The sequence below is a fragment of the Cimex lectularius genome, unplaced genomic scaffold, assembly GCF_000648675.2.
Source record: "Cimex lectularius strain Harlan isolate CLEC.00 unplaced genomic scaffold, Clec_2.1 scaffold16, whole genome shotgun sequence".
Lineage (NCBI taxonomy): Eukaryota > Metazoa > Arthropoda > Insecta > Hemiptera > Cimicidae > Cimex > Cimex lectularius.
Genome location: NW_019392679.1, coordinates 1914383 through 1930777, shown reverse-complemented (window position 1 = coordinate 1930777; position 16395 = coordinate 1914383). Strand labels below are relative to the sequence as shown.

At 36.2% G+C, this 16395-nt stretch overlaps 1 protein-coding gene across 1 annotated transcript in view; it reads right to left on the bottom strand.

Annotated features, from left to right (window-relative positions):
- Window positions 1–378: 378 nt before the first annotated feature.
- LOC106661351 (beta carbonic anhydrase 1) overlaps window positions 379–16395 on the bottom strand; it is a 104234-nt gene continuing 88217 nt past the window's right edge. The window contains exon 7 of the mRNA XM_024225577.1: window positions 379–689. Coding sequence (XP_024081345.1) covers window positions 462–689 — 228 coding nt within the window. The 3' untranslated portion in view covers window positions 379–461. The remainder of the gene's footprint in view (window positions 690–16395) is intronic.

The window sequence follows — 16395 nt, the reverse complement described above, 5'->3', positions numbered from 1 at the left end:
TCACTAGGTTTCACACTTTTCAACAAGTGGGTGCTTTAGGATGAAACTGCGGCAAAGAGGAATATCAAAGTTATTTGTTCTTCGGTAGTAAAATTTAGCTAGATTAACAATCAACCCTCAGTTTGTCATGAGGCAAAATTTTATTTCTTTTTATACCTGAACAATTTCACCTTTTCAAATTTGAACGATTGAACAATATTTACAACAAAATTATATTCAATGAATAATACAAATCTGCTGAAAATGGCAAAAAGGCGATAAGCCCCAGACAGACCGTACTACAGACAAAAATGATCGGAAACCAATCTTTTTTTAAATTTACAGTACCATATTTTTCCTTCTTTCTTTCTTATATATATTATATATACAATATTTACAAATGAGGAACAACCCCGTTTTCCTTAAAAATCGAAATAGGAGACCCAACAGCCCTAGGTGCCTCTCGTGCATAAGAACCGGCTTTATGCCGGGTCCCATGCCAACTCGCTCCCTATAAGGGGCCAAGGCGTGTACACACTGAGCAGCCATTCCCTCCAAGCGAGACACCTCCGCGTGGTTTGCCCCGAACCGTGTGTCAATCGAATATGGCTGATCCTCAAACGGGTGTGTCCTTGTCCTTGCGCTTCAGATCCTCGGCGGGTCATCTCCCAATCAAGCTCCTGACAAGCCAGAGCTTCTCGGACTTTTGGCTAAAATCAAAGTATTCTATATTATTAAGATTAAAGATAGTTTATCTCAAAATACAGTCATTTTCACCAATAATGAAAAATTAATTTTATGGACTAAAGTCTTATTTTATCATACCTATTATAAAAATAAGGTAATTACTAAAAACCTCCATTAGTGAAAATATTTGTAGTGGATTATTTATTTTAACAAAATGTTTTGTAATGTGGAAATGGAACACAGGTAAGTATTTTAAGATTAGACTTCCAAGGCTTATTAAGGACTTGTCGCGGTTCAACTGACTTATTTTAGGGTTTTTTCTTCTGGTCTACTAGCATTACGTAGATTAACATTGTGACGGGCGAGGGAATTAATAGATAGAGATATCAGCAAAACAAGGATAAACCTCAAATTACATTAACTCCTTCCAGAACCCTCTATTTGCCTGATTAGTTCCAGACCTGCCAGGCGTGAGCCAGGGGACGAAAGTCGGATTAATGTGTGTTATAAATTTTCAAGTATCAAAATCAAATTAAATTTTAAAAGTTTCTGCTTTTTCTCTTTTTACTAAGATGTTTTTAAATAAAGAAAAAATTAAGATAAAAGCTTATTAACACCAGCCATGTTTCTTAATTTCTTGCTGTATGGCTAAACAATTCTTTGGAAATTTAACGCGGTTCACTTTAATTTAATTTCATTAATTATTTATTTAAAAAATTAAGTAAATTTTTGACTTTTTTGTAATAATTTTCTTCTGCCTTGATAAATTGCTTTGCATCGAATAGGTTTGTGTACTCTTGGATTCTTTCTTATCTACCCAGAATTTTTTTTTTTATGCAGATTAAAATATGAATTGGCAAACTAGAGATGTCACTATCTATTTTTTACTGGATGGCATATACGATGTATGAAAATTTGTATTGGCCCGAATGTAATCATGACGATTTCTCTTGAGGATCGGTCATTCACTGGCTTTAACACATTCAACAGGTGCGCGGTGAAATGGATACGGCCGGGAATTGTGGATTGATTACCCTAACGTAAAGCAAAAAGAAGCGAATTTCATCCCATATTTTAATAAATGTACGATCTAACGGATAAAATGAGAAAACGTTTCATTTATTGGAGGAAAACACAATCGGAAAATTGAGAACCAGCCTCAAATGATATTGAATATTCCTATATCAAGGATATAAGGTATAATAAAAAGCTTCTCCTACCTTTAAAAAAAAGAAAGAATTTTCAACATAAATGTAAAGCACAGCAAAAAAAATGCCTTTATAAAAAGCATACATCGCATTATTTAATTTAATATGTAATTTAATCTTTAGGGTCTTTTACTATCAAGGTTTTTATTTGAGTCTAATTAATAATACACTTATAGTTAAAAATATCACATCATGAAATATTTATATTCCACGAGAACATTTGGCTTTACATAAATAAAAAAAGGTTACATAGTTAAAAAGGTGATTAGTGGCCGTTAGTCGATGTTTATTCAGAAATCTTGAGATGCGGTGTGGTGTGATGTAGGTTTCAGAAAAACATTTTCTTTATCGTACCAACGTTTCGATCTTTATTGAGATCATCTTCAGGATCTGGGATTTACAAACATTGTTTAAATTTAACAAAAACATGTAGGATGTGGAAAAAAAGTGAATTTATACAATGCAAAAAAAATATTTTTTGTATTCAATCACAGCACGCAGAAAACAAACACTTTGGTGAGTAGAAATACTTTGATTGAATATAAAAAAATATATTTTTGCATTGTATAAATTCACTTTTTTCCACATCCTATACGTTTTTGTTAAATTTAAACAATGTTTGTAAATCCCAGGCCCTGAAGATGATCTCAATAAAGATCGAAACGTTGGCACGATAAAGAAAATGTTTTTCTGAAACTACATCACACCAGACGATTTCTGAATAATCATAGTTAAAAAGGTTAACTTAACCATCGCTATGTGACCTCTGACCCTAAATGTCAATAAAATTATGTCGTTGGGCCGGTCCGGAAGAAGCTCTCTCGTGTGAAGAGCACTTTCGTTAGGACTTCGGAGGATCTGACTCGTAGAAGATTTTTTTAGAATTTGGGCCAAAGTCCTCGTATGTGCCCGGTATTTAGAAGGAGGTTGGTTGATGTGTCCTACTTAATTAAATGGTGCCTTATAGGGAGCGTGCAGGCATGCCACCCGATATGCACGGTAGTATCTTGGTCCGCTGTTCCTCTCCTTTAGTGTGTCGTGAGAATTGCCTTATCTTACCATAACCGAGCTAATACTTCACATTCACAAAGGATAAATTACGATGTCTTTGATCCCTTTGGATAGAGTCGGCATGTTTATGTCTCTGCTTTGCCAATATTCTTAGATAGTTAAATTCATTAATTTCGTGGTCCGCTTGACCAATTAATATATTACAATTAATTAAGGTTTTTAGTTGAGATAAAAAAGTCAATGGCACGAGCGGGATTCGAACCCACGATCTTCGGTTTGATACGCCACTGCTCTACTAATTGAGCTATCGTGACCTCGATCCACTCGGGCAATAACTTCCCATCTCAAAAGTTGAAGTCAAAAGAAAATTCAAAAGGTGGGGTTGAGATGAGAAGTTATTGCCTGAGTGGATCGAGGTCACGATAGCTCAAGTGGTAGAGCAGCGGCGTATCTAGCCGAAGATCGTTGGTTCGAATCCCGCTCGTGCCATTGACTTTTTTATCTCAACTAAAAACCTTAATTAATTATAATTCTTAGATAGTATTTACGAGAGAATTTTACTCGTAACCTGCCTGCTGAGTGAGATTTCCTTTGCCTTCCTTTTTGAGAGATTTATAAATCTCTTAGCTTGCCTCGTTTCTGGTGAATTTTTCTATTATTTTAGTCTTTCTTTCTTAACCATTTTTAGAGTTTCAACATGTTATGTGCGCCTAGTTGCGGTTCCGGTCCCATGGATGGATACTCCTTCTTCGGTTCATTTCCTTTTATACTTTCATAGTACCCACTTTAAGGTAGTCTTGTGTTTTCCTAGAGCCTTCCTTTAGTGCCTTTATTTTCAAGTAAATTGTCACCTTTCATATTTTTCTTTATTAACTCCTGTACAAAGAGTTGTATTGTATGGACCTCAGTTTGGAAAATGTAGGGAGTCCAAGGGGCTTCCTAGGGTAGAGTTCAGCCCTTTTACCCTCCACCTATTCCTGTTCCATCTTTGATCCATCTGTGTACCATATTAGGGCCGCTTCCTGAAACTTGGATCTACCTTTCTTCCAAAGTTCACTATTATCTAAAAGCACTTGGAAGGGTCTGTACAAGATATTTTCTCTCATTTCGTCAGATACCATTATAGCTCGTTTATTTTAAGTCTCTCCAGAATTTTTTTGTTGTTCCATGTTAGATCTGGCATTACTTCGGTGGATTTTTAACTGACTCAACTTTTGTAGAAAGATTTCCTAAAATAAAGAAAGTACACGTCAAATATTAAATCTAATGTACAATATATAATCTAGTTTATGGCCTTTTACCGTCAGACTTTTTATTTGAGTCTAACTCAAAAACAATTGCCAGTAATGGAAAAAGTTTAATCCATCTCCTTTGCGAAGTAATTTTGTTTTGTTAGTAAATAAAGTAAGGAATCGAATAAACAACAATGCTTCCCCCTTGGCGCCGGGATGTGATCATAATTAGTGGTTTTATGAAAGAGTAAAATACCAATATAGACAAATATCCTGAAATGAATCAACATCATGAAAAATATCATGTAAAACATTCATAATTTATTTTTATAAATGAATAAAATAATTTCCATCTCTACTTTATAGAATTGAAAAATTTAACAGTAAACTTTCGTGTAAATTAGACTTTTACGAATGATAATGCATTTTATATGCTATCTTTATAACTTATTAAATTGATCGTATGGGTTTGTATAAAATTTTATACGAGGTGTAGATATTTTCAGAACCGTCCCTTGAATTGCGTGCATTATCGTTATCCAATAGCATATTTTGTACGATAAATTAATTCTTAAACTGATAACGATTAAAATGGGCTTTGATAAAGCCCTTGAATTAGCCCATATCAATGAACGAATGAACGAACGGCCTAAACATTACGATCCTAAAAGCCTTCTACGTTAATTGGTAAAAACTTTCAGCAAATTATAAACAAACATTTGGTGTATAAAACAGACTAATCGTTAAACATTTTTGCTCAGATCGAGGTCAAAATGTTAATTTTGAATGTCAAATTTGAGATAATAAATAATAATAATACCAGATATTGATGTGTTCATAAAAATACAAAATTATGATCTGATAAATAGAGATATGCTATTAAAAATTAAGATAGACAGTTAAAATGAATGAACAACAAAATTATATTTATAATAGGGAAAGAAGCTCTCGCATATCAAGGTGTGGCTTTATGGATAGGTGGCCCTCGGAAGACCTGACTCATAGAAGGGTCATGGCAGGAGTGTTCGGACCCGGAACCAAATACTCAGAACCCATGGGAAAGCACACCAGTATCTTCCAAGCTGAGATTCACGCAATTGAAAGATGTATCCAATTCAATCTAAATAGAGGATACAAAAACAAGAATATAGCTATCATGTCAAAGAACCAAGCAGCCATCAAAGCACTAAGCTCAAATACCATTAGTTCAAGGATGGTGCTGAACTGCAAAATCAAATTAAACATATTAGGTACGCAGAATAAAGTCAGCCTCTGCTGGGTCCCAGGACAGATGGGAGTAGAAGGCAACGAGAAAGCGGACACCCTTGCAAGAAAAGGGGCTGCCACACCGCTAATAGGACCCGAACCCTTCTGTGTAATAGGAATACACACTATTAACGAATGCCTCAGACAGAAGGACAAAAAGAAAATGAGCGAACTTTGGAATTCACTTATTGGACATAGACAATCCAAGAATCTTCTAACCAATTTTGGCATGAAAGAAATCACAGAATGTGTCAAAGGAAGCAGGAATAGACTGCGAATCCTAACAGGATTCCTGACAGGACACTGTAGGTTAAATGGTTAAATGTTGCACATGTAGATTCTGCAAAGAAGCAGAAGAAACACCAACACACTTACTAACAAACTGCGGAGCTACACTAGCCCGCAGGAGGAAGTGTTTTGGGATGTACAATGTGACCATAGAAGAACTACAACCACTGAAACCGGGCCTATTAATCAAGTTTCTTGATGAAATAGGACTCACCGTTGTGCGAGCACAGGGGATACAATAGCTCTTAAAGGGCGCAGTATACCATACCCTGAAATATTATATCTATCTATCTATCTATCACCCGATTCCCATTCCTATTTTTGGAAGAGGGTTGTTTTATTGTATAGTTTTGTGTCTTTAGCGTTGAGTGAATGTATTTATTAGCGTGCACGTGTGAGAGCGTTGATGCCGAAACATTGAGTATCCCATCGATCCTCCATTAGGTATTAGGTTAGGAGGGATCATTGAGGAATATCTAATAATTACCCTAATTGACTGTATATAAATAGGAAAGAATGTATTTAAGAATGAGCGTGAGTGTGAATGTGTTTGGATCTAGGATCTGCATGCGTTAACCACGGTGGCTGGACGGATAAAACCGAGGTCTGACGGACTGCCAATAACAGGGGGTGGGTGATTCTCGAGGTCTGCCGGTAATTTACTGTAAATTACGAAAGCGGGATTGCTGGTAGACTGCGAGAAATGACTCAAGCTCTACTCTGTACATGTGTGTATATGTGCATACATGTCCAGATTTGAGCTTATATAAATCCAAACCAAACAAAGCAATATTTATAATAAATGCAAACAATTTGATTATTATACACAGTTTGATACAAAAATTTAATTCAACGGATTAACGACACGTCATTTTCCAACCATATTTATTAATTTAAATGATAAAATTACTGATTGCAACGGGCTTAACATGAAAAAAGCTTGGAGATGCGGGCCTCAATATGTATAAAAATATAAAATGTTATACAATTAAACACTGAGATTGATGTTTTAACAAAAAACTGAGCGCTGATAGTATATATCTTAAAATAATTAAATAAATAAATATCACTATAGTTAGAATCACTCAAAGGTACAATAATAATAATTCTTTCGGACCCCAGACATCTCTAAAGTCCTTCGAAGCCACTTCACAAAATTAAAAACTAGAACAATCAAAAAACCCGACTTGACAGCAACTCATAAACATCACTTACACAATGAAAATATTACACAAATAAAAAAGAAAACGACGGAAGGTCAAAGATCAAACACACTGACAATCAACGCTCATACCTCTCATACCTAAACAGTCACACATTCGTAACTAAAATTTCATTCCACAAAAAGCACCCAAACAATGAAAATGACGAAACGTTTCTTAACCAACAAAAACCAGCGAAGACTGGAAGACCAAGATGACAAGGTAACTATCAAACAATAACCTCAAAAATTGTCTGGAACTGCGTAAATTATCTGAAAAATTGGGTTCTTCAAATAGCAAGGCTAAAGTTGGTCCTAGGTTTTGATGAAATCGTAGGCAACAGTATACTTTCAAAAAGAAAAACCTCGGAACAATTCGTAGGACCAAATCCATTTTGTGGCATAAACTATAACCATATTAAAAAAGAACTGGAATCTAGGTAACTAAAAAATATAATAAATACTGTGAGTGAAAACCAGACACTGCTAGCTAAAAGACTACTCACAAAACCAACCAACAAAAAAGAACCCAACTCTAATTGGTGTTTGGACAGGACACGCTCCAGTTAAATACCACTCTTTAAAAAAAAGAAAAAAAAAACATAAGCAAATCAGAAGTGTTGAGTATGTGACTATGACAGAAAATACAAAACGTTTCCTGCCACATAATAGCTAGGAAAAGGCTATGTTACCTTGAGCCATACAGATCTAGAAAAAGATAACATACCTCTGAGAAGAGATCTTCACGTCATAAAAGAAAAGAAAATCTTCCAGAAAATCCATTAGCAGAGATCGGCACAATAGAGGAACGTTTAAATGCTAAGGGGAGACACCCCTAAGACTCCAAATGAGGAAGAAGTAAAACAAAATAAGAGACAAATCTCCAACTTAGATTTTCCAACGTTACTGCAACATCATCGATTTTAAAATGGATGAGGCATAGTTATTAGTTTTTCCAAAATCAATCGATTTTTTTTAGGTTAATTATTTTATTTTCAGAGAAATCTAATATCTTAAATTGTTCCAATTTGAGATTTATTTGGTCTTTTTGTTTTTTATATGTTTAGCGGTTTATTGGAATTTGCTCATCTAATTAACATTGCTTAACAGCAATTTCCTGGCGTAGCTGTGATGGATTTTCAACAAAATCCACAAGAGACAAACCACGACCGGAGGATTATGTAAAATGAGTAAGAAGCGTTTACCAAATCATCATTAATAAAGAAAGACTTTCATTAAACCATTAAACTTTATTGAATAATTGTTAATCAAATCAATTTTATTGTATACAGTTACAATGGGCAAAGTTGAACATAGTTTACCAACCCTCCTTCCAACTTGAAAAATGGCAAAAGGAGGGAAAACTCATAAGGTGGGGTTGAGATGGGGAGTTGATGTCCGAGTGGATCGAGGTGAGGTCACGATAGCTCAGGTGGTAGAGCAGCGGCGTATCTAGCCGAAGGTCGTAGGTTCGAATCCCTGTCTTGCCATTAACTGTTTTTCATCTCAACTAAAAATCATAATTAACGGTTAATATTATATCAATAAATAACGTTGTAAAGAAAGTAAAAACGGGATTGAGTAGACAAGGCTTGAGTACTGAGGAACTCCATGAGTCGAGGAGAAACCAGCTCATAGATGAACGGCCTCTTCTTGAACAATTGGAAATATTGCGCAGGTTATCCGATGACTTGGCATCCTACAGTCCAGAATGATCGACTTTGAACAAAGTTGACTCTTAGTTAGTTTTCCTATTATTGTTGATTCCTTAAAATTTATACTTGTGTATGACCACTCTGCTGTCTAGATCTTAAATATCTGACTTGAGTTTATGTCAGTATTTTCTTGGTGTTGATGTACATCGGATTGAGGAAAAGTTTGTTTTTGCATGTTCCATACAGCGTGCATGTTGCCTCGCCCAACGTTCGTTAAAGGAAGAAATTTTTTGTAGCGCAATATTTTCAAACTTCAATGTGAAGGACTAAGGGTCAGGCAAAAATGGTTAGAAGGGTTTCTCGACTTTTGATAGTTTAAAGAAGACTTAAGCAGTAAGTTACGATGAACCGGAAGTTTGGATAGAACTTTAGGAAGATGGAACGGGTAGCGATATGTTAAGAAATTTATCACATCTGAATACTTTTGGTTGGAAGGATTGGAGCGTGTTGGCACTCTCCACAGCCTTGTGGAGATGTGCCAGTTCAAGATGTACGGAACAATAAAAACGTTTTATTTCAAACAGCCATCCCTTCTGCCCAGCAAGAGCAGCACGGAGAGAACTTAGATGTTAATCCACGTCGATATATCACTATTTAGGAACCTCATAGAAGGTAAATCAGCTTCATTCATTGTTAACCCGTCCAATAATATCTTCTACAATGGGCTTTCCACCAGAAATGGCGGCCCCCATTAATTCGCCTCTTGAATGGCCGTTTGTTCAAAGTTGTCGTAAAATTAATTATTCAGAAATCGTGAGATGCGGTCTGGTGAGATGTAGGTTTCAGAAAAACATTTTCTTTATCGTGCCAACGTTTCGATCATTATTGAGATCATCTTCAGGGCCTTGTGTTGTCAGCATGTCAACAAAAAGGTTCTATGATTGATAACCGATGCGAGTTTCTTCTCATTGTTGACGAGGTCCTTCAGAATACTTTTTGCTTCGTGTCCATATGTAATTGAAATTTGTCTCATCTCACCAGACCGCATCTCACGATTTCTGAATAACCATCGACAAACGGTCACTAATCACCACACATTTCTACACGAGAAGAACGAAGAACATGGGATTTTATGAACAAATTTCATCTACATATGGACAAGAAGCAAAACGTATTCTGAAGGACATCGCCAACAATGAGAAGAAATTCTAACATCTCACCAGACCGCATCTCACCATTTCTGAATAATCATCGACAAACGGTCACTAATCACCACACGTAGTCGTAAAATTTTGTACAAATCTGGTTTTTTACAGTTATAACCAATTTCGTTCTAAGAAATGTTTATGGTTGTTCTGTCAAGTTTGTTTATGAAATCTTGTGCGTGTATTCCAAATCAGTCGTCTAGGTCTACACCGTGCGTATTTCCCGTTTCAGTTTGGTTTTCCACTTTCTGGATAATTTTTTGATAAGTTTGAGGTGTTCTTGGATGTTAGTGGCTTGGATAAGATTCCAGCTAATACTCAAATTTGTTGTTGTCAAAATTTCAAGTCAAGTTGTAATGTTTACATTGTATAAGTAAATTAGCGGTATAAATGATATAAAGATGGGGCCAATAATGCCTCCTTGCGAGACGCTGGCATGGATTGGTCTTATCTGCTCATATTTGCTCCCCAGTTCACTCTGAAGTAGCAGCTAGTTAGATATGATTCCATAATGAGTACTAAGAAGATTTTTGAATTTATTGAGAATTTCTGAGTACCATTTTCTATAGAAAACCTAGACCAAACCTAAAGAGGGGACAAACATTACCCTTTGTTTTGTGGTTGAAGATGATCCCAATGGTACTAACAATCATAGTACTTCAATAACCAAATTAATTAGATATTATTTAAATCTTTGGTGGTATTATATGTTTTGAAAGAACTCTTTCGAGAGTTTTATATACCACAGTTTAGGTGGTTTTTGGTTTCAAAATGAGATTGAACTACAGAATATTTCTACAGAAGAAGAAAGTGTTCATAAGATTGCGTTTATTTAAAAAAAAATCGTGGCTTATCCTCAGAAAGTTTTGAGTATTTAAGGTCTCATGTGGGGGAATTGAGATTGCAGAACCTAACTCCAGAAGGATTGAAAAGGTTGGACAGAAACATGAGAAAGAAGACATGCCAAGGTCTTGCAATATATGCATCATTGAGGTCAGGATTAGGGGCGAAGGTAGATTCTATAAATGGGTTGGGAAAAGCTGCCTCTCACTCAGGACCAATTGATAAGCAGATGAGAAAAACGAATTTATGTATTTTCATTTTTTTGGTAGAGGATCGTAGAGAGTGTTGAAAGTTTCTTCTTTTTTTACGGGTCAAAAACCCATTTCTTATAAAGAACGTATAAAAAAGTAAGAAGAAGAAAAAAAAATATATACAGTACAAAGCTTATAACTAAATCAACATTAATTGAGAAAAAACACTATACTATACATCAATGAAAAAGACAACAAAATCTATATAAATAAACATAAAGATTTAATTATACACACCGTATATATAATTGTAACATCTAGGAATTAAAAAGTATATATTAGAAGTATTAAATAAATCAACAGTATTGCATATGTTGTTACATTTTATCATCATGCGATGCATCGGGAAGTGTCGTGAAAAATTTGTTCCTTTATATTCAATAAAAAATATTTTCTGATTTATGAGGTGGGGGGCACATAAAATTGAAGTTTACTAAGGGTTTTTGGGAAATCTGTACAATTATTAATTAATTTGAAAATAAAACTGATCTCAAAATATTTTCGTCCATCCCTAACCGCATATTGTAATTTAAGTTTAGAAACATATAGTCTCCATTTCGCTAAGAGTAAACCAAACATAGAAGTTTAATATTTTAAATTAGATATTATATATATATTCAAGTCCTTTTTAGATGGTTCAGCTGAATTTCATTTGAACCGATCAACAAAAATTACGTGTTTAATATTTGTTTGTCTAGTTTCAAATGTTTACCTTTTTTACAGAAAAATTATACATGGTACCTCAAACCCAGATCAACTTCAAAATTTCAAATACGACCCTATACATCCCGACACATCATTTTGAAGGGTTTTTACGCTGAAAATAATCGGGAATCGGATTTTAAATTGGTCAAAAATGACAAAGTTATAGCAAAAAGTTTGAGAAAAATCATTTGGTTGGCTATTTAGTAACTACATTTCATGTTCGAACCTTGCGTAAAGATGCAGATTTGCTCTGTTTAACCACTCTTCACTTGTGCTCAGAGCGATTACGTCAGGGGAGATGGATTGACAAGCATTTTCTATCCTTTGCCGCAGTTCTTCAACTGAGGTTGCTGGGCTATGATTGGCGTAGACACTGTTTTTTAAAAGACTCCACAGAAAATGGTCAAGGGTATAACTATCGGTTGACCAAGGAAGCCAACAGATTGGGCCATGAATCCTAACCTAGCTCGGATTCATTTAACGTCTCTCCTGCAAAGAATTGTGCATGGGCACCCATCAAGCTGGAGAATCATTCTTTGTCGTTGTTGCAGAGGAACATCATCTAATAGTGTTGTTAAAACATCCCTCAGAAAACTGACGAACTGAACACCATTTAAATTATTTTTGTAGAAATAAAGCCTAATTAATGTATTTCCGAGAAGTCTACACCAAACGTTGATACTTTTTTTTTAATAATTTAAAGGCTGAAACCTTATTGGTCATTAAGCCTTGAGTCTGTGCAAGTTAACGGCGCAGCCCGGCCCCCTCAGAGCGAGGCCCCCGCAGACCCCGGCGCAGTGGCAGCCCCAGGCCTAGAAAGAACGGAACCCCACGGATCTCTCGCAACTGATGCTTTTAGTCTTAATATTGCGCGCAGGACTTTATCGAGGAGGGGTCGGTGTCTAGTCACCATCGACACCTCCTCTAAGCTCGCTGGAGATTCCTTGACCTCAGAGTCCGGGGAGGCACCCCTCAATCCAGCCCAAGACCGACCAGCACCCGAGGCCCCGCACGGGCGTCGCCAGAAGTCAGCCGCACCACACCGCCAACATGGGGAACCAGCAAAGGAAACAAGAGTTGAGGGGATGGGATATCAGATTTTATCAATTAGTTGGATGTCTGTTAAGAAGTTAAAAATTTTGTTTATTGATGTTGAGTTGTTGCTTAGTATGGATTGGAGGTCTTTGGGAATCTGATGGAGGGATCTTTTAGAAGTGTATAAAGGACAATCTATTAGGATGTGGGATATTGTGATGGTAGTTTTACAGAGCGGACATATAGGTTTAGGAGTTCTTTCAAGTAGGAATCTATGGGTGAGTCGGGAGTGGCCAATTCGAAGCCGGGTTAGGAGGGTTTCTTCTTTTCGGGAGGGTCTGGAAGAGGATTCCCATTTCTTTACGTCTTTCTTTATTGCGAGGAGCTTGTTTCCTGTGCAGGCACCCCATTCACACTTCCATGCCCCCCAGATGAGCCGCATACTTTGAACTACGTGATATCAAGAGTACGAAATTCTCGGATTTTCCTCTGCCCGCGTTCGAAATTTCAAAAGGATTAGTATGTCATTAGAGGTGAACATGGCTTCATCAGTCCATAGGATGCATGGAAGAACGTTTTCTTCAGTCTCCCAGATTGACATTTGTACAAGAACGTTAGACGCCTGTCATAATCAGAGTCCCGAAGTCGCTGGACAAGATGAGAGTTAAGCAGCTTAAAATTATAAGTCCGGAGTACATCTCTAATTTTATTTTTTCAAAAAACCTAAAACCCTTCCAACATTTCGGAGAGAAGAATTCGGATTTTCGCGAGCACACAGTAAAATATTCAGCTCCTCGACGAAATTACGCTGCCGGTTTCTTGGTGATGGAACAGCAACTGATCCGTATCTCCTCATATTGCGAGCAACACGAATAAACGTTTTGTGGTTTACTCTGGACGATCGGGAAATTTCTGGGAGTACAACTCGACTGCGCGCAATACCGCCACTATCGATAAAGCATTCGTACAAATCAGCTCGCTGTTGATCGGAAACCTGTGCTCTTCGGTTCATTTTGAATGGAACACTGTATGAAAATTTAGCTCCAGTAATTAAGATTTGCTCCCATAATGCAAATTTGACAAACATTGACAGAATCTAAACAATGAAGGCAATTAATGTTTACTTTAATGAAGAAGCAAGTTATTGGAATGAAAACAAAACAAACCAAATGACCAACTTTGTCATTTTTTGACTAATTTAAAACCAGATTGCGCCAGTGTTTTCAGCGTACAAATTCCTTCAAGTATTAACTGGGCCTGAGGACCCCGTTTGATTTTACTCCAACAAAAGGTAAAACTTTGAAACTGGACTAAGAAAATATTAAAAACGCATTTTTTGTGTATAGTTCGGTACAAAGTCCGATGTCGTCCATATGGGTCTCAAAACAGTGATCTAAATGAGTCGTTTGTTTTCTAAATCCAGTTTTGTCGTTTATCCAGCAATCTTTTGAAAAGTCTGAAGCGTCGTTTTCTCTTGACTTTTGAGTCGACTGCGTGGATTTAATACGGGTTTATCCAGAGTACAGCCCAAGCTGGTGGGAAAAGGTATTCTAGTATATGATAGCGGTTAATCTCCGAAGGGATATATGTTTATTTTCACCTTCTACCGCTTGAACCACAGCTCAAGGGATGTGACATGGGGTTTGCATGTTTCTGGTCGAGATGAAACCATGAGAGCCAAATATGGCGGTATCATCCTCGTTGGTAGTAAGGATCGTTTCAGAAAAGGTGCCTGCGGGTAGCTGTGGCGTGGATGGGTTCTTACTTGAGGTAATCCATTTTCGAATCGAAAATCCCTACCAATGACCTGTTTCGAGAGATGTGTTTTATATGGGGGTAGGGATTTTCGATTTCTGGATGACAATGCCAGACCTCATAGAAGCAGAGTTGTAAAAAAATGTTTAAAAAACCCGGAAATCTCCCATCTGCCCTATCCTCCATTGCCTCCAGGCCTCAATTCCATTCAGCACATGTGGGATGCGTTGAAAAGAAGGCTTTTAGATCGCCATCCGCAGTCAGTTGACATGCAAATACTGAGTGCAGCTTTGAAACATCTATGAAGTAAAATTCCTTATAAAATTAGTGACAACCTTATTAACAGTGATAATTATTACCTTTTCAAATGACATGGTTATTCACGATCTTTGTGTTAACCCTGTTAAATCTGTTAGCTCCTGTTAGATCGAGAAAAATGATGACGTAGACTTGTAAGAATCGGCTAGTTACATTGCTCGATTTAACAGGCCAGGGACAATATTAGATGTTAGGTCAAAAATGTAGTCACATTGCTATCCGTTAGGGCGTAGGTAACCGACATGTCAGCCATGAATTTAACAGCTGTTTTTTGTTTACATGTATTTTTATGCGACTGATGACTTGAAAGTATTTGTCGGTAGGTAGGATATAGGATCAGATGGTAAAGCTCTTAAGCTTCCAGAGCCGCCCCGTGAGCCATTCCCGATCAAAGGCTTGCTTCACAGCTAGGAATACACCTTAGCAGCATTCCTTTTGCTTGGAAGCGATGATATCTACTAAGCGATGGCACTGCTTTGATTGAATTTTATTTTTTATTTTTTAAAATATGCTCGACAATATAAAATAAACACATCACGGCTAGAATCTTTTAGTGTAATTAAATCGTGGTTGAATAATCATAAGATAAAGAGTAATTAATCGGTCTTCCCTTTTCCTGGATTTGTTCAAATACATCATGAAATGTTTCTAACTGGTAAAATTGGAAATGTTTTGTCCTTACGTAATCCTTTGTTTCCATAAGAAACATTCGATTCACGTTCGCCACGGATGTAATAATCTTTAGAACAAAGGGTATTAAAGGTCGGAAACCGGTCCGGGATGAAACGAGGGGCAATTATTACATGCAATAATATCTTTCGTTGTCGGTATGTTAAAACGGGTATTTTAGTAGGATTATCATACAGCTAAGTGCTTAACTGAATTTAATAATTGCTGCGAATAATTACCAAAATAACAAAGGAGACAAATTTAGTTTCGCTGATCAAATTGTATAAAATTACAAGTTGAACAAGTTGGAACAACAAGATACAAGTCGTTTACGAATTACTTAAAAACTTAAAAGACTTTACGCTACGCTTACGTTAAAATAGAAATCCCGATTGATTTCAGAGCCAGCGCCTTTTGTTTTTGAACGACTTAAGCCTAAACCCAATGTAATTGGGGATAAAATTCAAGGAGAACAAAGAAAGCTTTACTGTTTGAACTAGTTTTTTTATTAGATCAGTTATTTTTCGCACAAGTCGGATTCCTATTGAGTAATTTTCTCTATAGTTGAAGTGTCGAATGCATTTATAAAAAAATCTACAACAAAATTAATATTTATCATCACATGTGCTGAATTTAATAGGTTTAACTTCTTTGTCTCGAGAAGATTGTAATTATCCAGCCATTTTAACTCGTATTATGTAAGTTTATAATAAAATATAAAATGTTACATAATCATCGTTCCATTTATAAAGGAGATCATTTTTTCAATTTCCTCCTTGTTTCTTTATAACTTAGTTCATTGTGCCAAAGCAATTACATTTAGAGAATGTAACTGATGTGAACGACAATTCACTCAATTCAGTTTCTTTCACAATAAGCCATTTTTAATATTTTTACTCGTTATTGAGATTATCATTAGATCAGGGAGAAAGCAGATCTGCTGGAAGGTTTGGCGAAGTGGTTATTTTTTTCAACTTGGTAACTATAAACTATTAATAGCCTTGGTAAATTACGTCTTGACGTTGATTAATTTATTGACTGAATAGTAATCTTACTGTCTTCCAGAAAAAACTGCATCGCATTGTAC